At 33.2% G+C, this 27,257-nt stretch overlaps 1 protein-coding gene across 7 annotated transcripts in view; it reads left to right on the top strand.

The window, feature by feature from the left end:
- Positions 1 to 6,486: 6,486 nt before the first annotated feature.
- The window catches only part of LOC106054598 (exocyst complex component 4-like), a 36,571-nt gene continuing 15,800 nt past the window's right edge, over positions 6,487 to 27,257 (top strand). For 4 of the 7 annotated variants that reach the window (XM_013210527.2, XM_056018202.1, XM_056018199.1 and 1 more), the window contains exons 1-12: positions 6,487 to 6,622; positions 21,814 to 21,857; positions 22,007 to 22,095; positions 22,214 to 22,276; positions 22,760 to 22,898; positions 23,833 to 23,921; positions 24,039 to 24,115; positions 25,603 to 25,762; positions 25,930 to 26,081; positions 26,259 to 26,329; positions 26,551 to 26,689; positions 27,170 to 27,193. In XM_013210527.2, coding sequence (XP_013065981.2) covers positions 6,554 to 6,622; positions 21,814 to 21,857; positions 22,007 to 22,095; positions 22,214 to 22,276; positions 22,760 to 22,898; positions 23,833 to 23,921; positions 24,039 to 24,115; positions 25,603 to 25,762; positions 25,930 to 26,081; positions 26,259 to 26,329; positions 26,551 to 26,689; positions 27,170 to 27,193 — 1,116 coding nt within the window. In that variant the 5' untranslated portion in view covers positions 6,487 to 6,553. Of the gene's footprint in view, positions 6,623 to 12,024; positions 14,319 to 19,572; positions 20,214 to 21,813; positions 21,858 to 22,006; positions 22,096 to 22,213; positions 22,277 to 22,759; positions 22,899 to 23,832; positions 23,922 to 24,038; positions 24,116 to 25,602; positions 25,763 to 25,929; positions 26,082 to 26,258; positions 26,330 to 26,550; positions 26,690 to 27,169; positions 27,194 to 27,257 lie in introns of those variants that run through there. The other 3 variants (XM_056018204.1, XM_056018203.1, XM_056018201.1) reach the window with 3 other exon arrangements.

The following is a 27,257-nucleotide window of genomic DNA, read 5'->3' as shown; positions in this document are numbered from 1 at the left end:
TATTTCTATAAATTAACATATTCTTTAATACTAATGACAATAGAGAAGAATATACCTAAAAAAAAACACGTTCTTATGAACAACAAGAAACATTTCAAGGACCTATATTCCAGCACTTGTGAAGTAGACGGCAGCAAGCGTTCCTAAAGAAAGGTCAAGGTTAATGTCAGAATATTTTCTTTTCTTTTTTTTTTCCCTTCCCTTTATTTGACAATTTTTGATTGCCTCCCTTGATACCTGGGCAATTTCTTCCTCATCGTCAATGTGGCAATCATGTCTGGTAGAGTTAGCGTGGCCTCAGCGTGGCCCTCCTGTGGAAACCTCCGCCAAGGGAAACGGATAGGCAAAGTACGGTAGCACACATAGCTCTCAATGGGCTACCACACGTACGGTCGAGTGACTGTACACGCTAACCCGTCCAACCCCCCATCGATTCGTTCCCTAAAGGGGGCCATACGCGCTGTGATGGACCCTCGCAAGGGTTCGGTGGGACATTATAGGCATAAGAAGGGCCCCCACGCGGCTCGGCCTCCGGCCTCGCACGGGAGAGGGAACTCGTGCGGGGCTCAAGGGGGTCGTGACTAGCGACACACCGGATGTGAATACATGATCACTTCGGATAAGGCGAGACTTCGGACAGAGGGATTGGTGAAGAGCCGATGCTTCTTCCTGGCCATAAATAAAAACCTTTCCTTGGTCAAGAGGTCCGTAATAGGGAACAGGACGTTCTCGGACCTTAAGGACAGCTGAATCAGGTAAAGTTTGATTTTGGGGAGTCTATGCTTCTAACAATTTCTCTGTGACTGACTTTTAGTCACAGGGGTCTATTAGAGTCGTACTAATCATTTATTTTTTTTAAATTCCAACTGAAACTTATTAATTTGACATTCATGATTGTAAGGTGGCAATATCTTAGTTGCGTTAAATATAAATATAAGAATTGTGTAACAAACATGAAGCTAGGAGCAAGGTGTAAGAGCATTTTCTTACAAAACATAATTACAGAATCAATAAAATTTGGCATAATACTGGAATGATTGTCAATAAGTTAACAACATTGGCAGTACAGAGCCGGAAGCACTGCACTCAGTTCCACCTCCTCAAGGGTGATAAGAATGAAGATCTCATTAAGTAGTTTTTGAGTCTTTTTTTCTGAGCCTTAATGTGAGAATACCATTGGAGTTCCTTGTTTATGAAACAATTGATGGATCAAAATCTTTCGGTGATTTGTATATTTTTTTGTAATCTCCTTAGGATGAAGCACTGGTTGTCTTATTTCTCTTTATGCTTAGCATTAATAGTTTTCTTGGCGTTGTCTGAGTTTTTCCTTCATTTTTTTCAAGTTTGTAGTGGTGTGAGTTCCTTCGAAAAACAGAATTCCTTGTCGGTGTTGTAAAACTTCTGGTAACGGTGTGCTACTGATGTACTTCCTCTTACTTACCCGTCGCAGGATGCTAGATGCGGATTGTATGGGAAGATCTACGTAGACTGTATTATTCAGAAGGGAAAGGCGTGTTCAGAGCGTAGCCATAGTGCTGTTTTTCTAATGAATGTCTTCTATTTTCTATACATTACATGTTTGTTTGTAGTTGATAAGTCCAGTCTTCTGTTTTAGTCACTTCACAGTATTTTATGCTAAAGAAATAGCACATCTATCTCCTTAGATAGCCTACATTTACATATTTTTCTTTGTAATTTTTTAATTTAAAAAAATAAATTAATTATAGTCTTTAAATTTTTATCTTCATTTTCCTTATATATATATATATATATATATATATATATATATATATATATATATATATATATATATATATATATATATATATATATAATTTCTATCCTACACTGTACAATCCTTCTATATATATGATCTACTTGAATTCTATTTAGGATTTGTTGTCATAAGTAGATTTTAAATACATGTTTCTTATAAGTACTCTATACTCTGCTAAGAAAATCAAGTTCATATCTTTAAGTTTTTTTTTGCTTTGGGTATTTTATTTAAAAATATTGCTAGACCTATGTTGACCTTGGCATGACTGTTGGCATTTAAAATGTTTGACAGAGTTTCTCTCACAATGGTGAAATTTGGACACTCCCCAAACAAATGTTTCTCTGGTTTGTCATTATCTATCCCACATAGTTTACATGTGTATTTTTGGGCTGCCCTGTCCCTTACCCTTCTTCTTTATTGGGGTCATTTCGTAAATCAGTCTGTAGGCCACCTCCCGTGCTTTCGGAGTTATGTTTTTACTGTGCTATTGCATGAATGTGTCAGTGTGTGTACTAACCACTATTCCTAATTCCCTCCCCCATTTTATTCTAAGCTTTCAATTTTCTTTAAGTTTGTCGCAAAGTGCTGTGTAAATGTTTCTGGTTTTGTGATGTATTAGATTTTCATTGTTTTGTAGGTGTCTGGTTAGTGATTGTAAAATGGGTGAATGTGGGTGCCGAAATAGTGGGGTGTGTTGTTTTGGCTGGGGATAATTTTTTGTTGAGCCTTTAACCGAAATAGTATAAGGTTAAGGGGAAGATTTCAGGGGGACCAAACGAAAGGGTAGTTAGCCCAGCCAAAAATACAATAGTAATATATAATCACACAAACCCGACATTTAAATTTAAAAATTATATAACATTATAATTAATATTTCAAATGAGGTATAGTAAAATGGGTTATACTAAAAAAATATAGTATTTCAAAGTTTTTATTTCAAATGCTATAGACTTTGAAATAACTAATATAATAAATTATATATATAAATATATATTATTAATGTTTTTTAAAGGGTAAAGCAATTTATTAAGTTAGTTAATAAAAAAAAAATTAAATCCTAAAAAATAGCTTCCCTTAGAAAGTATGACATTTTTAACAATTACCTCCCTTCCAACGTTCACAGTGAAAATACGTACAGGTAAGCAAGTCATGGGCGTAGCCAGGAGGGGGGGTTGGGGTTCAAACCCCCCCCCCCCGAAATGAAATCCCCCCCCCCCCCCGGGGGGGATCGGAATTTAGTGAATGATTTTTTGCTTTGATTTTGTTTATTTAAGTTGAGATTTTAATACTAAACCATCAATTGCCCCAGCACAACCAATGGGGTTTTGAGTTTAAAACCCCTTACCAGGGGGGTTCGAGTTTAAAAACCCCTACCAGGGGTTTTGTGTTTAAAACCCCCTACTATGGGTTTTGAGTTTTAAACCCCCTACTTGGGTTTTTTGCAGTTAACCCCCCTCCTCTTCTATAAAACAAAACAAAACAAAAATGCAAACGAAAATCCCCTAATTCCAAGAGCACATTTAAGGGAGATTTTGATTTTAAAACCCCCTCCAAAATTTACGATAAACCCCCTCTTCAATATAAAAAAAAGTTAATTACGCACTCAAAATGTTATGAGCGTAGCTAAATGGGTTTTGACTTAGTTTTTAGTTTAAACCCCACTTCAGCGGGGTTTGAAGGTAAAAAATACCTCTTTAATAATAAAAACAAAGCAAATTATACACTCAAAATGTTTTGAGTGTAGTCAAAGGGGTTTTGAGTTTAAACTCCCCTCCAGTGGAGTTTGAAGCTAAAAAGTACCTCTTCAACATAAATAAAGGCAAATTACTCACACTAAAATCTATGAACGCAGCCAAAGGGGTTTTGAGTTTTGAGGCTAAAAAATACATCTTCAGTGTAAGAAAAAAAGCAAATTACGCACTCAAAATGCTATGAGCGTTGCCAAAAGGGGTTTTGAGCTTAAACCCCCATTCAGAGGGGTTTAATGCTAAAAATACCTCTTCAATATAAAAAAAAAAGCAAATTACACACTAAAATTATTTGAGCGTAGCCAATCCAATCGGGTGTTTTGAGTTTAAACCCCTCTTCTACAGATGGCGTTTGTTTAAAGTTTAAAACCCCTCCAGATGGTTTTGAGTTTAAGATCCCCCTACAGAGCATTTTGAGGTGGAAAACCCCCAACAGATTATTTTGACGATAAAACTTCTCTTTTCGATATAAAATCTAAAGCAAACTACAGTCACTTAATTCCAAGAGCGTATTCAAGAGTGGTTACACATTTTACCAGTGGCAGGGCTCCCTTAATAAACTGTAGTGAATAGTCATCTGCCGAAATTGAAAAACACTAAATGTGGCTCAACAAAGATGGCTAAGACAGATTTTAGTAGTCAGTTATAGAGATCGGGTTTAAATCAAGGAAATCCTATGCCGAACTGGGAGTCGACCCTTTAGTAAGATTGTGAGAGAGCGACGCATGAGGTTTGCGGGACATGTTCTCCGACAAAATGAATTACGCATAAGAAGAGTTGCAATGATATCCTAGTACAACTTGACGCCACTCATTCATTGAGGTCCTCATGGCAGGTGGGAAGAGGCTTCAGACATTACCAGTGACAGATTTTTATGGAAACAGCTTGACGTCAAATGCTCCGAACGGCGCGGTAGGGTCTAAGTCAGTAAGAATAGCACATTAGGTTTTTGAAATAAAACTTTTTAATAGCAGGAAAATGCACTGTAGATACCTCAGAATATGCATTTTGTTGGCTTTCAATATCAGAAATAGTGCTTGGCGGCGGGGCTTCGCCCCGCGCTAGCGCTCCCCAGACCCCATTGCTAGTAATGGCAGGGAATCTACAATTTTATGGATACAGCTTGACGGCAAATGCGCCAAACGGCGCGGGAGGGTCTAAGTCAGTAAGAATAGCACATTAGGTTTTTGAAATAAAACTTTTTAATAGCAGGAAAATGCACTGTAGATACCTCAGAATATGCATTTTGTCGGCTTTCAATATCAGAAATAGTGCTTGGCGGCGGGGCTTCGCCCCGCGCTGTGGGAGCTCCTAGCGCTCCCCCAGACCCTCTTGCTAGTATTGGCGGGGAATCTACAATTTTTCCACTAACTCATGGAAGAACCTATTCTAGGGCACAATAAACGTCTTCCGAAAGAATGAAGGGTCAGAATGCAATAAAGATTATTTACACACACACACACATGAATAGATATAAAAAAAAATTCGCTAGGGGGGGGGGGTGTCAGGGGGGGAGAAAAAAAATCCCCCCCCCGAAAAAGAATCCTGGCTACGCCCATGAAGCAAGTCTATAATTACCGGATTAGCTCAGCGACTACCACGTCGGCATTCCATCAAGGAGGCTCGATATGTGCACATAAGGCTTGTGGAACTTCTTTTGTGTATGCCCGAAGCCCCATTTGCTTTCCGCTTATAATGGAAGCACCGTGATAGCTTTAGCCTCGCAGTTTATTTAAAAATAAATGGGGATTATTTATTACTTGAAGCATTTGTTCAGCCGATTCTGCAGACGTCTGGTTCTCACTTCTCAAATTACGAAAGCCTGGAAGAAAATCTCTAATGTGCTATATTGCTGAACGCAAAAATTATTTATGTGTCAGACGCGAAAAAACACAAATTTTAAGTAAGAATTAAAGTTATGAAAGTTATAGAGGTCTAATCAGTAGCCTATATTTGCTTTGGTAATTACTTGAACCGTGACGTAGGGGAAGCTGGGGCTAGTCGTCACAATTTTCAAATTTTGATGTTTTAAACATATTTAGAATTCATTGATTCTCACCAAACTTAGCATGTTGTTACGTAAACATTCAGACAACAATGGCTGCCTGGTCGTGCGGTTTGCGCGCTGGACTGTCGTTCGGATTTATCGACGGTCGAGGGTTCAAACCCTGCCCGCTCCCATCCCCCGTCGTCCTGCGGGAGGTTTGGACTAGGAAGTAAACTATCTTCAACTCTGAAGGACCATCCGAAACATGTAAAACATTTTACAAACTTTTTTAGTACAATTAGAGCAAATGAAATTAACTTTATCTCTTTATTTATCAGAGTTATGCAACAGAAACGTGGTTGGGTTAAGGTTGTGACATCTTGCCCCAAACCGGGATAAGTTGACACAGGGCATGGGGTAAAATGTCACACATTAAAAAAATCGCCATATCTTGCTTTGTCTAAAATGAATTTGGTGGCCCCAATAAAAAATGAAATAGCAAAATAAAAAAAAAACTTTTTTTTTACCATAATATTATAGATGCGGGGTTAATACAACAATTATACGCAAATGCAAAGAAAGAATTTCCTATATAATTATATATTATAAAGTATAACTTTATCGAAAATGTAGCCTATCTATCAGACATTTTCTAAATATTATTATTGTAATAACTTAATAATAATAATCTTATTATTGTCCGTATGGACAACTCAACGAGACATAGATGTTTATTTACAGGACATCACAGCTACATAAAACAACATCTTCTCTTAGCACAGTCTCTCCATATTGGCTCTCTCCTTGGGAGAAATCGTTCTTCTTTCTAATGTTGACATCCTTTTAGGTTTAGTCTATCACAGTGCGCACCTTCTAGCACTAGCCTGGATGGCGGTGCGCATTGCAGAGTTATAACATTATTATAATATGTGCCTCACTGCCCCACATTTTAAAACTTTTTAGCCATGTAGGAGGGGGGAGTGGAGAAGATGGAAAACAAGGAGCAGACTACTCTCTATTATTTACAATCATTGATTCAAGATGTCATCCAGCGAGAAATCGAAGACGCCTTCTCAAAACCAACTATACGGACAAAGCGGAAAAGATTCGGTAATAATATTTGAATGTACTATTAAATAATTATTTCAAGTATCTGCACTGCTTAGAGAATCATAATGGTCTCTATAGTATATAGACTCTATTATATCAGTATATGGTGTAGATCTAGGACTGGACTGTAGTCACTGTAGTCAAGACTTGACTCAAGTCAAGTGTAGTCCAGTCTGACTCTGAGTCAACTGAGTGTAGTCACTGTTAGTGTTATTGTGACTGTAGTCTGTAGTACTTTATTTTTTTTAGTAGATCATGAATATTTATATTATTATAGTAATAGTACTGGCACTACTGTCTGTCACTTACTCACTGTGACTAATATGAGTCAATAAAAAAAATATGACTGTGACACTGTCTCACTGCCTGTCTTAGTGTCTAGTCTAGAGTTAGACTCGAGGTAGAGTCTAGACTTAAAGTAGTTAAAGACCAACTGAAGAGGTTTTGGGGTCAATCACAGAAACCATTTTTTAATTTTCATACTTGTTTTCTGTAATATAATTATATATATAATGCTTAAAATTTAAGTAAAAAACATGTATGAAAAACATTTTCTATAACTTTTAAGTCATTTAAGTTAAGCCTTTATTTAGTCATCTTTTTAATGTGGGTTTTAGTTTTAGGGACACTAAAACGTTTTAGTCTCATAGCCATTCAAGATGCTTTTCTCTCTCACAGATTTAGATTATAGATCTAGACTGATATCTACATATTTAGATCGAAACTAGTACCTAGAATAGTCTCAATAGTAATACCAATACAGTACTGTACTACTAACTAGGTATAGATCTACTTAGTCTACTACTACTAGGCTCTATGTACTAATCTAGATTCTAGTACTAAAGTACAACTTGATCTAGTCCATATCCTAGAAAATAGCAGGCCTACAATGTGTTTCTGCCCACCATATTGTGTATTGCTGTTCACATGTTGTTGTTTTTTAATCCATATATAGATCTAGATCTTTTAATTATGTTTCCTTCCGATAATAGTCTATAATGACTATAAATATGCTAAAGATTTTGGTTGAAGAAATTGTATTATTGACAATATTGCATTCACTTATTAAAATTTCATCTAATTGGATTAATAATGTGTGTGTGTTCCTTGAACACCAAGTACCATAGCTCTATGGAAAGCAGATAGATACCAATATATATCTACCTAAAGCTAAATTTTTAGCGGCCCCCGAAAGGGGAAAAAACGATATTAGTTTTGTGTGGCCTGTCTGTCTGTCTGTCCCGTTTAGATCTCAGAAACTAGAAGAGAAAATGAAAATCGGACATCATGATAAATTAGATCATTCAAAGTTCTGATGCAACGGCTACTTTTTTCTTTTCCAAAAGTGAACCATCTAATTTTTTAAATTATATATTATGCTAGTAGATTTTTCAAAAAATTACACCACTTTTCAATGAAAAACTTCAGGGGAAGTAAGTCTTATTAAAAAGGTCACAGTCTTCTTCATTAATAAATCAAGCTTCATTCATAGATTCGTGCATAGGTACAAAAAAAATTAGCATCAAGGTCACTATGGAAAAAGTATCAATGGATCATTATAAAATAGATTTTCCATTATTAACTAACTCATGGAATAGAATACTGATTCAAATGTTGTTTTTAAAAAGAATTTAAATACGAACTTCATTTCAATTGTAATTTTTAAAAAAAACAACTACTTTTTACCACACAGTTTTCACACATGCTGATTAGGCAATACACTTAACAACAATCTGCATCTAATACAATAAATAGAGGCCAGATCTACATAGATCTATATACGAGTTTTAGTCTAGATATGGTAGATTCTATGGTAGATTCTATATCAAAATTCTATATATATCTATATCTAGACTTAGATATATAGACTTAGAGACTTAAATCTAACTCTACTTAGATATAGTATATGGACTTAGAATGACTTATATCTAACTTAGTATATGGACTTAGAATGACTTAGATCTAACTCTAGATCTAGGATGGCTGCCTAGTCATGCGGTTTGCGCGCTGGACTGTCGTTCAGATTTATCGATGATCCCAGGTTCAAACCCTGCCTGCTCCCACCCCCCGTCGTCCTGCGGAAGGTTTGGACTAGGAAGTAATTATCTTCAACTCTGAAGGAACATCCGAAACATGTAAAACATTTTACAAACAAAACAACAAACATTTTAGAGTTAGAGACTGAGATCTATTTCTATAATTAGTCTATATCTAGTCTTAGATCTATTTCTAGATATAGGCTTAGACTTAGATCTTGAATCTAGATTTATATCTAAAACTAGGTTTACATCTAGCTAGATCAATGTCTAGTTTGCATGACTAATGACAATGGAGATAGTAACATACCTATGGTATCAAACTAAAAGTATAAGGAAAGATTTCAAATATATATTACATTTCCATATGTGTTTCCTTAGTGTAGTGGTTATCATATATGCCTAACATGCAGAAGATCCTGGGTTCGAAACCCAGCTGAAACATTGATTATTGTGTTTTTAGTTAATAAATATTTCTACATTTTTTTGAGTCTGTAAAATATATATATATTTTTTGATGATTTTTTAAGTATATTTTTTTACAGCCTAATATGTTCTATCCTCTACCAATGTCTAGATCTGTCCATCTGTCTCTAGGTGGACTACTTCGGAGGCCGATTTTGATTTTGTGTCTCCACACAAACTGTCTTTGTAACCTTGCTTTTTTTGGTTATGTTGTTTTAAAGCAGAATTAGACAAATTTGAATGATAAACAGTTTTATCAGTGTGCATTATATTAATTTGTTTTCAAAAAATTATATGTATATATATATTATCAAATAAGATTGTAAGAGCAGTAACAACTGAGGTAATTTGTGATTAGTTTGTTGCTGTTATGAGACTAACTAATACATATTTCAAGTTCTAATATCATATTATTTATTTAACTAAAATCACTTTTAGAAGATAATCTTTTTTTTTTTTTTAATAAAATTGCTTTTGAAACAGTTTGTGTTAGGAAATGTGTCAATTACAGTGACAAATTAAGAATTAATTATCCATTCTGTATATTGTAATAATAAAAAGATTCTTTTCTGCGATTGCACCTATCATCAGCATGGGTTCGTCTTTAGGTCTCAAATATTTGTCCCACGACCTTTTGTGACAGCTCTCCGGTTGTCTCTTTCAGAGGCCATATGCTTCCCTCTATACCAGTGAGAGTGATGCTTTTGTCTGCATTAGATGTGACAAAATATGGAGGTTGCAACTGGGTTATCGTGGTCAAGTTGGTCTTTAAGACTACTCTCTGGGTATGGGAAGAAAAACAGAAAAGTGGAGTAGAAAATGACCTAAAAACTTGAGATTACATTTTTTTTTCTTTTTTTTTTTTTTTACACTTGTTTCACTTAGAAATAGATTATATGTTATAAATGAACTATAAGAGGCTTAAAGATGTGCTATTGACTACTTAAGACAATGATTGACTGTCACAATGGCCTTTAAAATGCTTAATGAGGATTCTTTTTTTTAGAGTTAAATTATTTTTTTTTTACTTATAATGAAAATATCATTTTTTTGTTTTCACCAATACAGAAGTTATGATAGAGAACAATGGTAAATTTTTTTTTCATATTAGATATCATGCCTGGCCATAATTCTACCAAGTTTTATCCCTGTAAGTCTTACGTGGCGCTTACAAAGTGGTAAATGCCATTTAACAAAGAAAATAATGGCCATGGACAGTTTTGGTGATAGTCTATATAGAAAAATTTTTTGAACAAAAAAAAAACAACATGTCAGGCTTTGTAAAACCTAATATTCTGCATATATTCAAATAGTTTTTGTGTACTAAACATGTACGCATGAACTTTAAAGCGCATTTGAAAAAAAATGTTTCAGATGATTTTGATCCCACTTTTTAAATATTTTGTTATTTTCTGCCATCACAATGTCGCCATTTAGTCCACACCTTTCTGACATTCCTTGAAGCTCAAGACCCCATAATTTGTTTATTTCCTTCAATATTTACATTCTAAACAATTAAAGTTCATAAATATAAATGAAATCAGCTTTGTGAGCTAGAAGTTTACTACTAATATTAGATCTACTATTAAATTTCTTATTTAATATGTAGGTCTATCGTCTACAAAACTCAATTTCAACTTTTTAACTTTTAACTTTATCTATTTCCTGATATTTATCCTAATTTCAAACATGTGATAGACTGTAACAGGATTATTTTATCTGATATTAAAGTGGGGATACATGTCGAAAAGAAGTGATGGACAAAGAAGTACTTTTTCACACTTAAAAAGTTTGTAACTTTTGAACCATAAGAGATAATTGTATACAATTTTCAACAGAAATGCCTGATCCTCTGTTGATACTTATTTTATTTTTAAACCCTTGATATAAGTTTAGAAGAATTTTTTCAGGCACAGAAGATGGTCTATGTCGCAAAAAAAAAGCTACAAAAAAAGTAGTACTTTTTCCTGGTTAAAAGGCTGTAACTTCTTAACTTTAAGAGATAAATATATAAAATTTGAAACAGAAATGCATGAATTGGTGGTGGTATTTTTTTAATATTTTGAAATTTGAGTTAGAAGGTAACACATTTTTTTTTATATAAAGTTATGTCAAAAAACGACACGCACATTTTTAACACTTCAAGTGCTGTAACTTTTTAAACTTCATTAAAATTTAAACAGAAATCCATAATTATGTGTTGATACTTTTTATTAAACCTGAGATGCACAGTGCTACCTTGTGGCCTTGTCTTATAGTATAGTGATAGTAAATGCATCACCAGGTCACAGAAAAATAATTTTCCAATATGAATTTTTTGCTTGCGCTCCATGTGCTTGTCACATTTGTACAATTACTTGTTACACCCTTGCCTGTTGCTGCCACAGTACTAGTACTAGATCTAGATTTATATAATATATTAAAGGAAATTTATATAAATCAAATAAGAACATAAAACTAAAATGTTATTTAACCTTGGTTAGGCCAATAATAGAATATATGCATCCTCTGTTTGGGACTCCTAAACTCAAGAAAACATTAAGAAACTGGAACAGTGAGATTCATAACAAACGAATATTCACATTTGACTAGAGTAACACTCTTAGTAAAATCACTAAATTTAGAAAGCCTTCAGGACAGAAGTCTCAAAAGTAAAGTAGCAATTATACATAAAACACTGAACCATAATCTTCAAATACAAAAACAAAATTTAATAAAATACTCAGAAAGACACAAAGATAAAGGCACATTCCTCATCCCATATGCTAGGACAACTTTGTACAAATGCTCCTTCTTCCCTAGTGCTATTAGAGCATGGAATGGGTTGCCTGAGCTAGCCAGGAAAACCAGTGACTTGGCAGAATTTAAGTCATTGGTTAATATGCATGGCTAAATGCATGAAGCGTAGGACGTAATGTTAGACACCTTATTTATATAGGTTAGTTATTTTAGTTATTTAGCGACGCACCATAGTAGACGCATATTGAACGGGACTAGTGACGTTTGGGATATGTTGGGTTAGAGACCGGAAAATCAGTTAGCGATAGAATATTCCAGGGTAACGACGTGTTTAGTGACAGAGACTTCTACTGTGGCCCTTTATCATAATAAATACATGTTGAATAGTTCATCATCGTTCGACTACATCTCTACACTTGTTAAAACAGGTGTTGTATGGTTCTTGTTTGTGTTGTTGGTCAACTACACGTAATACACCCGGACAATTACACCCAAACGATTGCAGAGTAATTGGTTGACTTCAAGACAGCCTGAACTAGCAACATCACAGTGGCGACCCCGAACCTCGAAGCCGGACCCCTGATGAAGCTGAACATCGAACCGGACCTCGAAGCAGAACGTTTACTCAGGTGAGGGTCGTGCACTCGAAGATATAAGATTTCATCGGAGTACGGCTGAACACAGCATTATCGCAGAGTGACTTTGTTCTAGATCTACAAGCAGTCGTCGCCTGTTTGATCGCACGTTCATTGAGCCGTTAACTCAGGGTGACCTTCGTCAGGACAGTAATCATCGCAACGTCTGGTCTACCTAACCAGTATAGTATCAAAGCCTGATCTTCATTTGCTGAATCGACCTACAACCAGAGAAACCGTTCATTCATAACGGGTGAGAGATCGTTAGTGAACCTGTTGGACATATTTTTTTCTTCGTCATAGGAGCCACATCGAGTATCAAGTTTTACCTCGTCAGTTTCGAGAAGGACAGTTTGCCCGCTGTCAGAAGTATTGTGAGTACTACAAGTTTGGTAGCTAACTAAATCGAAATCGCTCTGTCGTCTTACCCTTGGAGAGATTCTTGTGGAGCAGTTTGCTCATGGAACCGGTTGCTTGCCACGTTTATAACGGTCACTGTGTTTAACCTTTGGAAGGTTAGTAAAGTTGTATGTATCATTACTGAATATTGATATATTTAGTATTCGTCGGTCTAGACCATATCTAGACTTGTTAGCAGTGAAGTAGTGGAAACAGCTACACCCACTTAATTTCGTTGAAAACCGTTAATCGTCTAACGGAACGTCGTCGGAGGTGACCTTGGTCTCACCTAGTCTACATTGGACAGTTTGGTTTATTGAAGCAGAGTACAACAGCAAACTTCGTCGTACTACCAGAGTAGCAGCAGAAGCAGTGAACTATTTTAGAGAACCGTTATTCGTCAGCCCAGATCAAGTCATCGTCAAGAAAGTCGTTATTCGTCAGCCCAGATCAAGTCATCGTCAAGAAAGCCGTTATTCGTCAGCCCAGATCAAGTCATCGTCAAGAAATTCGTTATTCGTCAGTCGTCCAGATCAAGTTGCCGTCAAGAGACTGTTATTTGTCAGTAGTCGTCTACACAAGTCAAGTCATCGCCAGAAGAACCGTTAACCTATTCGTCAGTAACTGTGTACACAAAGTCGTCGGAACTACACATACGGTCATCAACAGTCGTCGAAGAAACTGGAACATTTTGCTATAGCATATCAGGACATCTGTGGCATTACGTGGGATACTGGTAGCACCGGAGAACAGAGTCAGAACTGGAAGAGAGGCAGTGGAATTTGTTGTGATCTAGCATATTCGGGAGTCCGAACAAAGGGATCTTTCTTATCAAAAGCTAAGTGCCATTTTTCTTATTAGTATATGTTTAGATTGCCCTTAGAAATAGATTTTGTCTAAATTTGGTACGTTAGCCTGAGTAAAATCAGGTGGTGCGCCTTAAAACCCGTCGGGGTAGAAGACGTAATTTAGATGAAAAGCTATATTATACGTTTAGGGTTGTAATTTGTTTTGTTTGTGTAAACGTCATATCCGTTGTTGCCTGGTTACTTCGTGACGTTATCATTGTGTGCCATATTGTCACATCCCAACCCATAGTGATAGTCTCATTTAATTATTTCATTTGTTTATATTATTTTAAATTATTTATTTTTATTAATTTAATTAGATCTGTATTTTTTTTTCACTTAATGATAGAAAGTGCGGGTAGGATTCTTTTACTGTGAATCAGACTAAAATAATTTTAGTTTGAGCGGTTAAAATCAAATATGATTTTGCCATGAGAATAATGCCGAAACTGGCTATGTAGTCAAACACTATCGTCTGGCTAAATTTAGATCTGCAAATTTTGTACATCTCTTTGGTACAATTTGATTATCTAGACTCTAATTTGAAATATTATTAATTGGAAGATGAATGAAGGTAGTACATTCTAGATATATATATCTTGTTGAAGATATATTTGACATTGTATACACATATTTGTTTCGTATGGTTAAATAGAACCATAATCTACTCTAGATCTAGACTCTAGACAGTCTTTGAATTTACTCTAGACACTTCACTGTGACTTCAGTGCCAGTCATACCAGGTTTTAAAATTGATCATAGTTATTCATACTAGATCTAAAAGTCATAGTGCTCTTGATAACTATAGATCTAAATAGTATTATTATACATACTATAATATACTAGATTTAAATTTGTGTGTAATACTGGACCTAATATACAGATTTGAATATAACCATAATAACTCAGACTAGATTTACACATTTACTAAATCTATAGATAGAGACATAACACTTAAAACTGGTATAAAAGTGTGTAAAAACTTTTAAAGTATAGCCATAACCAATATAGTCTAAGTAAAAATATATATAAAATATAAAACACAATGGCTACATCATCATATGTGGACCTTAAGGAGGTTAAGGAAACAGCTATGCAGGATGGAAAGGCCATGGAGTTAAAAGGAAAGGACTTAGCAGCTTATGTACAGCAAGTTGTGAGGGAAGAAACGGAACGTCAAAGACAGAAAGAAGAGATAGAAAGGCAAGACAAAGAAAGAGAAAAAATTAGAGAACATGAAGCTAAAATGGAGAAGATGAGATTGGATGCAGCACAAGCCAGAGCTCAAACTGAACAAGGAAATAACACAAATAACTCAAATAATTATACCACTCAAAGAGACAACCCTAATTCGCAGACATGGCTAAAGAGAAAGATACAAAGTTTTGATGAACAGAAGGATGACATTGGTGATTTTTTGAAAAGATATGAGGCAAAAATGTCTACATTTAATATGCCTGAAGAGGAATGGTCTGAAATACTGATAGACTTTGTTCATGGTCAAGCTCTAACAATATGCCAAAATCATGACCATCATATTGATGATAGCTATCAAGTTTTAAAAAGAGAGTTGTTAAATGCCTATGGTCATAATGCTACAACTTTTAGAAAGAAATATTTTGACAATATACCATCATTAGAAATAGAACCCCAAACTACCATTAATATGGAAAAGGATTTCTTCAATAAGTGGGTAAAATTAGAAAAAGTGACAAACTCTTATGAGGGATTAAAAAATTTTATTCTAGTGGACAACTTTGTAAATAAATGTGATCCTCAATTACAATCTTTTATTAGAGAAAGAAACCCAAAAACTATAGATGAAATAACAGAAATAATGAGAGTATACAAAAATGCCTATCCAAATAAACCATTTTCTGATAGAGATAAGAGCAAAGTAGATTTAATAGGATACACCAAAGAAAATGTTGATAGAAGTAGAAATAGAAACAGATCAAATAGTGGAAATAGAAAATATAGTGAAATAACCTGTTTTAAATGTCAAGGAAAAGGTCATATAGCAGCTAACTGTAGAAGAGGGAATAGTAGGTCTGGAAGTAGAAATAGATACAATGAACAAAATAACAGTAGATATAGGAGTAGAGATAGGAATGACAGGGGAAATTATAGAAATAGGAGTTACAGTAGGGAATACAAAAATAAAGGTACAGATAGGATATATTTCATGGAAGGAAATAGGAACAATTTTGCAGTGTACCCAGGGTTTGTAGATAGAATTCCAGTGGAATTAATCAGGGATTCAGGTTGTAACACTTTGGCAGTAAAAACTAAATTTGTCAAACCTCATTGGTATAAAGGGTTTACTAAGAAAGTAGAATTAGCAGATGGCACTGTAAGGGAATTTAAAGCTATAAGGGTATACATTGAAACTCCATTTTTCACTGGTTATTGTGATGGCATTGCAATACCAGAAATGAGATATGATATGTTAGTAGGAAACATAAAAGGAGTTAAAGAATGTTCAAGAAAAGAATTAGAAGACTGGCAAAACAAATACAAAAACATAAGACAAAATCATGAAAACATAGAAACACAAAATATAACAAGTATGATAATAACAAGATCAATGGATAAAAAAGATGAGAAACAGGAAAATACAATAAATGTAATAAGTAATGATAAAGAAGAAGAAACCAGTAATGTAATACAAATAGAAAATACAGATGTTAAGGAAAGAGAGATAGAAAATGAAACACAAAATAGTCTTGAAACACAAATATCTCAAAGTGAAAAAGAAACAACACCCACATTTGCATTAGATCAAATGAATGACAATATTATTGGGAAAATTTATTCAAGAATATCAGATAAAAACAATAATAATCCAATGGAGAAATTTTGTATAGAGAATAAAATATTATTTAGACAAACAAGTAATGATAACAAGAAAATAAAACAACTTGTCTTACCACAGAAATATTGGAAAGATGTTTTAATCATGACACATGATAATAATTTAGCAGCACATAGGGGAGTAAAGAAATGTTATAGGAATTTGTCAAAACAAGTATTTTGGCCCAAAATGAAAGCAACAATAAACAAATACATAAACTCATGTGACATATGTCAAAAGAGATCTAACAAAAGTCTAGTGAATAAAGCACCTATTCAAGAAATGGATGAACCTACAGCACCATTTCAGAAAGTATCTATTGATTTAATAGGTCCTTTAATTCAAACTGAAAATAATAACAAATACATTCTAACAGTAATAGACATGTTTAGTAGATACCCAGAGGCAATCCCATTATCAAATACAAGTGCAGAAAATATCATTAATGCCATAACTAAAAAAATAATTACAAGACATGGTATACCTAAAATTATATTGAGTGATCAGGGATCTCAGTTTAAGTCAGAACAATTTAAGAAATGGACTAAACAATATAATATACAACACATATACTCTTCGGAGAGTAACGGTTTATGTGAACGATATGATGGATCATTAAAAAGATCACTAACAAAGATAATTCAGAATAATCAGAACAAGTGGGATCATTACATTAACTATGTACTATTTGCTCATAGAAACAACATCCATGAAGCAACACAATTTTCACCATATGAAATAATACATGGAAGAAAACCCAGAGATGAATTAGATGTTTTTAAAGAAAATCTAATAGGCAATGAGAATAAATTAAATAATGACAGTGAAACAACAATCACAACAGAATTGAAAGAAATATGGACTCAAGCATATAACAACAACAAGAAGTATAAACAAAGTGCTCATGAGAATCTAAATAAGAAAAGACAATTGAAAACACTAGAAGTAGGAAACAATGTATTAATATTGATAAATGACCTGAAAAATAAAATTGGTAAACAATGGAAAGGTCCATTTAAAGTGATAAAACAAATTAGTGATGTGAATTATCAAATTGAAATAAATGGGAAAACTAAAACATATCACATAAATAATTTGAAACTGTATCATGATAGAGAAGATGAATTAATACAAAACATTCAGGAGGAAATAGAAAATACATTTTCAGAAAGAGAAGAATGCTTGATGATAATAACAAATGAAAATCACAATGAAAATGATATTAAGGAAATACCTGTAATAGAAACAAAAGAGAATCAAACTTGGCAAAAGATTAATCTTAATAATTTAACTAAGGAAAAGTCAAAAGATATAACTAAAATAATACAGGAATACAAAGAAATTTTTTCCAGCATACCAGGAAAAACAAATATTATTAAACATGACATTAAAGTAACAGACACAAAACCTATCAAGCTTAAGCCGTATAGAATACCACTACATTTACAAGACAAAGTAAAGAAAGAAATAGACAATTTACTAGAATCAGGTATAATTGAACCATCAACATCTCCTTATGCTTCACCAATTGTGATAGCCAAAAAGAAGAATGGAGATATAAGGTTATGTATTGATTATAGGAAACTTAACAACATCACAGAATTTGACCCATATCCAATGCCAAATATAGAGGATATTTTACATAAATTAAATGGAGCAAAATTTTTTACTAAATTGGATTTAACTAAAGGTTATTGGCAAATACCTTTAACAGAAAATGCAAAACCTTACACAGCATTTGTAACACCATATGGTATTTTTCAATGGAATTATATGAGTTTTGGATTAGTAAATGCACCTGCCACATTTAATAGAATGATGAACATGATAATTGGAAACAAAGAAAATGTTATTTGCTATTTAGATGACATATGTATTTTTAATAATAGTTGGGAGGAACATTTGGTAGATGTAAAAGAAGTATTCAAAATAATAAAAGAAAGTGGACTTACAATTCAAGCAGAAAAAGTAGAAATAGGATTGGAGGAAATAATTTTCTTAGGACATAAAGTAAATAACAACATGATTAGCCCTATTGAAGATAACATAAAGAAAGTACTTAATATTGAAATACCTACAACAAAAAGACAAATTAAAAGTATATTGGGAATAGTAAATTATTACAGAAAGTTTATAAAAAACTTAGCAGAAATAGTGAATCCACTAAATGACTTACTTAAAAAAGAAAAACCTCAAAAAGTAGTTTGTAATGAGGAATGTGTGAAAGCTATTGACAGAATTAAAGATGTTTTTAGTCATGAACTAATATTAAGACTACCTAATAAAGACAAAATATTTTATGTCACAACTGATGCATCTGGTAATGCTATTGGTGGTTGTTTAATGCAGAACTATGATAACTTACATCCTATATTATATGTAAGTAGAAAATTGTCAGAGGCAGAAAAAAAATATAGTGTCATTGAAAGAGAAGCCTTAGCTGTAATATGGGTAATTACTAAGCTAGAGAGCTATTTAATAGGAAGGAAATTCATATTATTAACTGATCATAAACCTATTCAATATATACAGCAAAAGAGCATGAAAAACAGTCGTGTTTATAGATGGTTCTTAGCACTACAGGAGTATAAATTTGAAGTGAAAGCTATTAGTGGATCTGTGAATATTGTAGCTGATCTATTGTCTAGAATGACATTGAAATGAAATACTTTTGTAAATAAACTATGATTATATTGAGTATGTAATATATATTAATATATTGACACCATTTATATGTTATGAAAAAGGGAGATAAGTAAATTTGATGTTAAGCATTTAAAAGTAAGTATGGATATTTTTTTTGTGTGAATCATTTCATATATCATTGACGAAAGTTAGTTCTATGGAAAAGGGTGAGTATAAAAGAAAAATGGACAAAAGTGTATAAAAGGGTGGTAAGAAAAAAAAAAAAAAAAATTTATTGAATGTGTAAATAAAGTTTGTAATTGTTTTTTGAAATATTGTATTTTATCAGATTACTGTCAGTGAAGAACAATTGTGACTTGTGAGGTGCCCATAGGATGCCACATTTTCCTCTATGATGAACTGTGTACTAAGGAGGATGGTTATGAACTGTTATGAACATTGACATGAATAGGAGGAACTGTCAAGATGAAGATGTCAAGATGAAAATGTCAAGATTTTATGTTTGTGGTCTTCCCCTTAAATTGAAAATGCCCTTGTAAGACTTGACAGTAGTGGAAAAATATTGACATATTTTTTTTTCAAGGGGGGGAGGAATCTGTTAGACACCTTATTTATATAGGTTAGTTATTTTAGTTATTTAGCGACGCACCATAGTAGACGCATATTGAACGGGACTAGTGACGTTTGGGATATGTTGGGTTAGAGACCGGAAAATCAGTTAGCGATAGAATATTCCAGGGTAACGACGTGTTTAGTGACAGAGACTTCTACTGTGGCCCTTTATCATAATAAATACATGTTGAATAGTTCATCATCGTTCGACTACATCTCTACACTTGTTAAAACAGGTGTTGTATGGTTCTTGTTTGTGTTGTTGGTCAACTACACGTAATACACCCGGACAATTACACCCAAACGATTGCAGAGTAATTGGTTGACTTCAAGACAGCCTGAACTAGCAACATCACAGTAATCATCTTCTTTTTTGAAGTAACATCTGTATTATATAAGATAAGATATATAGTCAATATAGAGAGAGTCTAGACTAGAGCAGTAGTACTTAGTAATAGTAATTAGTGGGTCAAGTGATGACAAATAACAAATGACTCTGAGTAAAGTGACTAAAGTGAAAAGTCTATATACTAAATAAATGAGAATTCTATCTGTTAAATAATCAAAATCAATTAATTATTATTTATTTATTTATTATTATTATTTATTCATATAATGCAAATCTAGATCTATGTATCTATCTAGAGTAGATCTACTTTAGCAATTCTACTTAAGACTTATGTCTAAGTTATAAGACTATAAGTTAGTATTTTATAAGTAAATGTAAAGACTTAATAAGACAATGAGTGACTAAAGTAGTCTAAAGTGTGACAGTCGCAGGACACTCACTGTGCGAGTCAGTCTGTAGGAGTACTGTGAGTGTGAACTGTAATTTCACTTCGGGACTTCTGTGCATTATTATTGTTTAGTAAGTGTATTGACTAATTTACTAATCATTTGTTGTTTTGCTGGGGCTGCGCAGCGATGGGAAATGCTGCACTCCTCATATAATCTTAAGACTTGAAGACAAGCCTTATTAGTTGTTTTGTTTTGTATTGTACCCCAAACCCCACCATGCACAATACCCGTGTTAAAAAAGTGTGTTACTAGTGAGTAGCTAACATGTCAACCAGACTTAATAGATTAAAGATTTATTTATTTAATTTTTACTGTTTTGAAACATGACTATTTATATACATATATAGAGAGAGATTAAGTATATATATATATATATACAAAAATGTTTGGATATTGATTGAGATGTTTGGATGGGTATCAGCTGTTAGATATCATTGTTCAGGAAGAGTGGAAGTCGCCATTGCCTGTGGAAAATTAAATTACATTCTTCAGTTTCAGAGCAATGGTTTGTTTGCATTTTAAGTGTAGATCTAGATCTGTCTGCATGATATATCATTGCAGGCACCATTGTCTTGTCTAGCAGGTGGACCTTGTTTTAGCTCTTTTATAAAATGCAATGTGAATGGTTAATAATAATAATAACTATTATCCTGGAGGAATTATGTCTTAAAATTGTGCATTTGGGGGGGGGGGGGCAATACAAAACAAATTAGCAATGATAAATGAAATAGAATCTACTTTGATACAAGTTTTACCTAAAAGCTACGTGTGAAGTTAATGTAAGAAAGTTGGCTTTTATAATTTTATTGTCAAGTGAACAAAAGAATTCTTCTTTTTGTTTTTGAAATCAGTGACTTTGTTTCTTCTCTGTTATGGTCGAATGTTGATATGTATAGTTTTATATGCATAGTGCTTATGTTAATTAAAATGATAATAGATGGTTTTCATGTGCCTGCAGCTTGCATACACGGTTTGTAGTTTTCCCATCCTGCAAATTTATACCTATATTTTTAGTGACCTGCATAAAGGCCTATGCAACTTTAGTAATGCTTAGCAATAGTGTGTTTTCAAATAGTATTTTGAAATGATTGTCCAACTATATAGATAATTTTATTAAACAGAAATTGTTCTTTAAAATATTCATTTCTTTACATTTCAGTCGTCTGCTTACTTGATGTCCATTGTGCAGACTCTGTCATCAAGGTACTTGTGTTTGGATTTTTAGCTTGTTCAGTGCTGTACTTTTAAAAACAGTGTTAGTTTTATCTTTCTGCTTTATTATGTTTTATTAGTATTGGAACCATAGTTCTTGATTTCTAACAAAATTGTAATTGTCTTGTTTACAACTCAAGTGCCGATTTTGAACAAAGAGAAAAGGAAAAGACTAGAATTGAAAAGGCCTATAGAGAAAGTGACAAGAGACTTGGAGAATTGGTAGCAAGTGAGTTTTGTTCTATTAGTAGAAATGTAAAAAAAACATTTATGAAACAAATTAAGAAAATTAGCAACTTTCAATTGTAATTAATTAATTAACTTATTTATTTCAACTTTTTCTATAGATAATTATCAAGATGTTACACAAATTCTTAAAGCATTTAATGGAATGACAAAAAGTATAAATGGTAAGCCAAAACTTTTTTTTTTTGGTTTCATCAGTATCTATTGCCAACTAAAATATTTTAATTACACACTAAATCAAAACCAGCGAAATATGTCCTGCAGAATGTTGCCAAAGGATGCTGATCTCATCCTCATACATACTTTGTTCCGGGGCATGAGGCTGACTCCTAAATGCTCTTTTAAAAAACAAACTGTATGGAGAACTGCTTGCTTTGGAAACCACTGACTTTCTAAACCCTCCTATACTGAACATGAGAACGTTGAAAAAGATTACTGTCTGCATATGTTTATGTAGCCAATATTTTGTAGCATACAGCAACTAAAAACAAGTTGAACACATATGAACTTTTTATTTCACTTTTTATAAACCTAATTCAATCAGATGCCGTCTTTTCAATGTTGAGAGAAAATGTTGCGCTTCATTAATACAGTATCTTTTCATTCATATCTTACAGTGCTTATGATATTTTTTTTTCTTCCTAAAGAATCTCGAGACAAGATCAGGAAGATCAAAGAAGATTTGAATTCGTGTAAAACTCTACTTCATTTTAAACGTGATGAGCTGCGAAAGTTGTGGAAAGATGGAGTTGAGCACAAGGCAGTTCTTTCAATGTTGGAGCAGGTGTAAGTTAATAGTATAGTTTCTGTACTGTTTTTATCTGCTGTGGCTGTATTGTTGTTGTTGTTTTTACAAAGCTTATATCAGCTCACTCTGTCTGTCTGTCTGGTCAAAAGTTTGTACTTGTAATTTCTCCCACACCCAAATTTGGATCAAGCTGAATGTTTGCACAGTGATTTCTTTTATCTGACAACTCAAGAAACAATTTTAAAAATTAAGTCAATTAGTTGATTAACCATTGGTAATTAATTATTTTGTTTGGTATCTCAAACAAGGGAAAGAATTTAACTAGTTTGAAGTGGTGGTATAAGCTGAATTAGTCCCCTTTATACATAGTCATCTGAGTCTTAGTGAACATGACATGAAAAATAGGACGAGACTATAGAAACAATAGATATTGTTATGACTTTGCCATGTGCACTGCCATCCAAGATAGTGCAGAAAGAAGGTGCGCACTATCTGTGACCAAACAAGTCGGATGTTGACATTAGTAGAAAAACGATTTCCGCCCAAGTAGAGAGCCAATATGGAGATGTTGTACTCAAGGCAGATGCCCCTTTGTGTTTGTCATGTCTCCATGTAAATAAACGTCTATGTCCTCGTTGAGTTGCCTCACTTCAATATGTATACAATCTTCCATGTTCATAAGCTCTCCACTTGCAGAGTGGTTACCATATTGGCTTGAGAAGCCTGAGAAGGCTTGAGCCATGAATTAAAATTCAGGTCGTTACCCCCCCCCCCCCCCTTTTTTTTTATTTTTATAAATATGTTTTTATTGTTAGTCCAGATCTATTACAAATTTTATTACATGACTGATGCAAACTAATTGATACAAGTACGCTTAATATAAGCTTTGTTTTTTAAAGAAGTATTTTAAAAATATTTTTCTTGTGTCATGATTTTTTGTGTGACTTGTAATGGAGTTATCCTATTTCTCAGAGAACAAATCAAAGAAGTGCAAGATAAGATGAACACATACATAGCCAACAAGCACTACCTTCATGCCACAGACATGATAGTCCAAGCTGGTAGAGTTTTTTTCTCTTGGAATGTCTTGTTTTAGGGTTGTTACTGTTAATTAGTGTTCATTAATCACTAAAATTTCTGCAGATAGTAATTTTGTTTGTGCTTTTAATCTCTTCAAGTTGCCATGCTGGAAGGCCCACTATATGGAGTGGATGCTTTAAGGGAGCTAAAAAGTGATCTCATAAATATTAAAGAGGTAATGTAAATATTAGTAACTTTGACACCATTTTTATTTTTTTAAGTTAGTATAAAAAGTGTTGATGTGACTTAGGGGTATAGAAATACAGAAATAGAAATACAGACAATGTGGAATATAGATATGCAGACAATGTGGAGTATAGAAATACAGACAATGTGGAATATAGAAATACAGACAATGTGGAATATAGAAATACAGACATGGAATATAGATGTGCAGACAATGTGGAGTATAGAAATACAGACAATGTGGAATATAGAAATACAGACAATGTGGAATATAGAAATACAGACAATGTGGAGTATAGAAATACAGACAATGTGGAGTATAGAAATACGGACATTGTGAAGTATAGAAATACAGACAATGTGAAGTATAGAAATACAGACAATGTGGAGTATAGAAATACAGACAATGTGAAGTATAGAAATACAGACAATGTGGAGTATAGAAATACAGACAATGTGGAGTATAGGAATACAGACAATGTGGAGTATAGAAATACAGACAATGTGGAATATAGAAATACAGACAATGTGGAGTATAGAAATACAGACAATGTGGAGTATAGAAATACGGACATTGTGAAGTATAGAAATACAGACAATGTGAAGTATAGAAATACAGACAATGTGGAGTATAGAAATACAGACAATGTGAAGTATAGAAATACAGACAATGTGGAGTATAGAAATACAGACAATGTGGAGTATAGGAATACAGACAATGTGGAGTATAGAAATACAGACAATGATTGCAATGCAACATATTTTTTTTAACATTCATATTACAAAATTAATCATAAAAGTAGGTTAAACTTAATTATTTATGAGTATTTTAGTCTGTCCATAAAGTCTTTCATTAAGAATCTACAATTTGTTAACGATACTTAGTAATTGAACTTTTTCATTTATATTTAGTAACTTTTTTTTTTTTTTTTTTAAGAAATTTTTATGAATCAAACAAAAACTCAAAAACTTAAATTGCTATTCAGACCAATATTAGACTTTGCATCCTCATGCACCCATCAACTCAAGAAAACATATAAAGAAACCAGAACAAATGCCAAATAGAGCAATCAGATTTATAAAAAATATTCACATTTTGACTGGGGAAATACCATATCCTGCTAAGAATAGCTGCTAACTGTAAAAAAGAGGGAACTGGTTATGCCAACTGTCTCAGCAACCCTTCCACAGTAGTCAAGGGACATGAGATGAACACTGTTAGTAAAATCATTCCATTTAGAGACACTTCCGAATAAAAGACTAAAAAGTAAATGTAGCAATATGCATACAAAACTGAACCGTAATATACAAATACAAAGGCACAACCTAATATAACACTCAGAAGGACACAAAGATATAGGTGCATTTCTTAGTCCATATACTAGGACTAATTCATGCAAGTGCTTTCTTTTTTCCTAGTGTCATTAGAGCATGGAACGGGAAATAATATCAGAATTTCAATGAAAACATTTTCAGAGAATGCATGAGACTCTAATTGAAGAGCTTAGTAAGCAAATTTATGAAAGATCACTACCATCATTCAGTCTTCAGCGAGGAAGTCAGATGAGACTGAGTCGCAAAGATGCCAGCGTGTGGGGCTGGTCTGATGGTTTAGACTCCCCTCGTAGAGCTCCAAGTAAGAATATATTTAAAAACAGTTTAAAAAGAATTTAGAACTTTTATAATAATTGCTTGCAAAACTTATTGAATTTTTATGCATTGTATGTTATTTCTGAACAAGAAAGAAATGAGATGTCTTCTAGGAAAATGTTCACTCATCATATTTTATTTTTATCAAAACAGAACTAGAGGGAAGTGAGATGTCATCTAGCAAAATTTCTTATTATGAAGTTAAAGAAAATCTAAATAGCAACCCACAAGATAATTTAGAAAACTTCATAGCCATCTTGACAGAGTCGCTTTTTGCGCTTCATAAACTACCTGATGGGGTAGAGGTTAGACATTTTTGTTTAATTTCTGTTGTTTCGACTTGAGCTGTTCTGGAAATATATATTGTTGCTGCTATTTTTAATATCAAAATAATGAATGAGAAAATTTTTTATATGATCCTGTTTATAAGTTTTACATTCACTTAATCTGATGAAATGTTGAAAATGTTTTACATTCTGTAGCGCCTGAAACTTAGCATGAAGGGAAGTTTAAACAAATTGATTAACACAGCAACACAACAGATAGCTGAAAGGTATTTGACTGTGTTTTAGTAATATTGGTATTTATTTCTTCTAGTTTCTAATTGTGTAGAAAGAAGTAAATGTAATGTTAGTGTATGTATTAAAAAGCTTGATACAATATGAAATACCCTAATTTTTTTTAAAGTGTGTATAGCTAAGTTGATTTTTTTTTAAATTTCAATGATACTTTTGTAGGCTTAAAAATGTTTGTCTTAAATCTTCTATTGGTCAGTTCTGGTCAACAGTTGGACTCCATGGTTAACCATGTCCAGCCAAAGTATTTAAATGAGCTTCTGAAATTGATCTTTGAACAAGCCAGATATGTGGCCAAAACACATCAGATTTTTTTAAACAACGTGTTCAGGCTGACAGTAAGTTGAATGCCATAGTTCTTCTCCATTGCTTTGTATCACAGTAACACCTAGAGTAGTGTTTTCCACTTTCATTATATTACACTAATTAAAAGCACTAATTTAGATGACTTATGTCTTTCAGACACAATCATTATCTGTTGTGATTGTATTTTTGTAGATGTAGACCTTGTTAGTTGTGATGATTTTAATTTAAAAAAATTACTAAAACCTAATGAAGATTGCTTTTCTTTGTACAAATTTAGTCCTCTATATTTATTTGTTTAAAAACTCAAATTAGGCTAACATTGTTTTGCATGTCTTCAATCACAACATATGAAAAAGTTATTAACATTTGTTATAGCGACTATATTCTCTTTTTTTTTTTATCACACTTTGAAGTTCTTATAAATCCTTTTTTTTTTTTTAGCATTTATAAATTTTTAAGTAAAATTTAAAAAAAAAAACTGAAACAATATAAATTTCCTGGTTTGCTTCTAGACTTCAGTCAGTGCTGATCACGAGGTAATGCCAGCTTCTTTCGTAACGTTGTTGTATGCCAAGTTCAGCATTCTTCTCTTTTTTTTTT

The sequence above is a fragment of the Biomphalaria glabrata genome, chromosome 1, assembly GCF_947242115.1.
Source record: "Biomphalaria glabrata chromosome 1, xgBioGlab47.1, whole genome shotgun sequence".
NCBI lineage: Eukaryota > Metazoa > Mollusca > Gastropoda > Planorbidae > Biomphalaria > Biomphalaria glabrata.
This window is presented reverse-complemented; position numbering and strand designations above follow the sequence as displayed.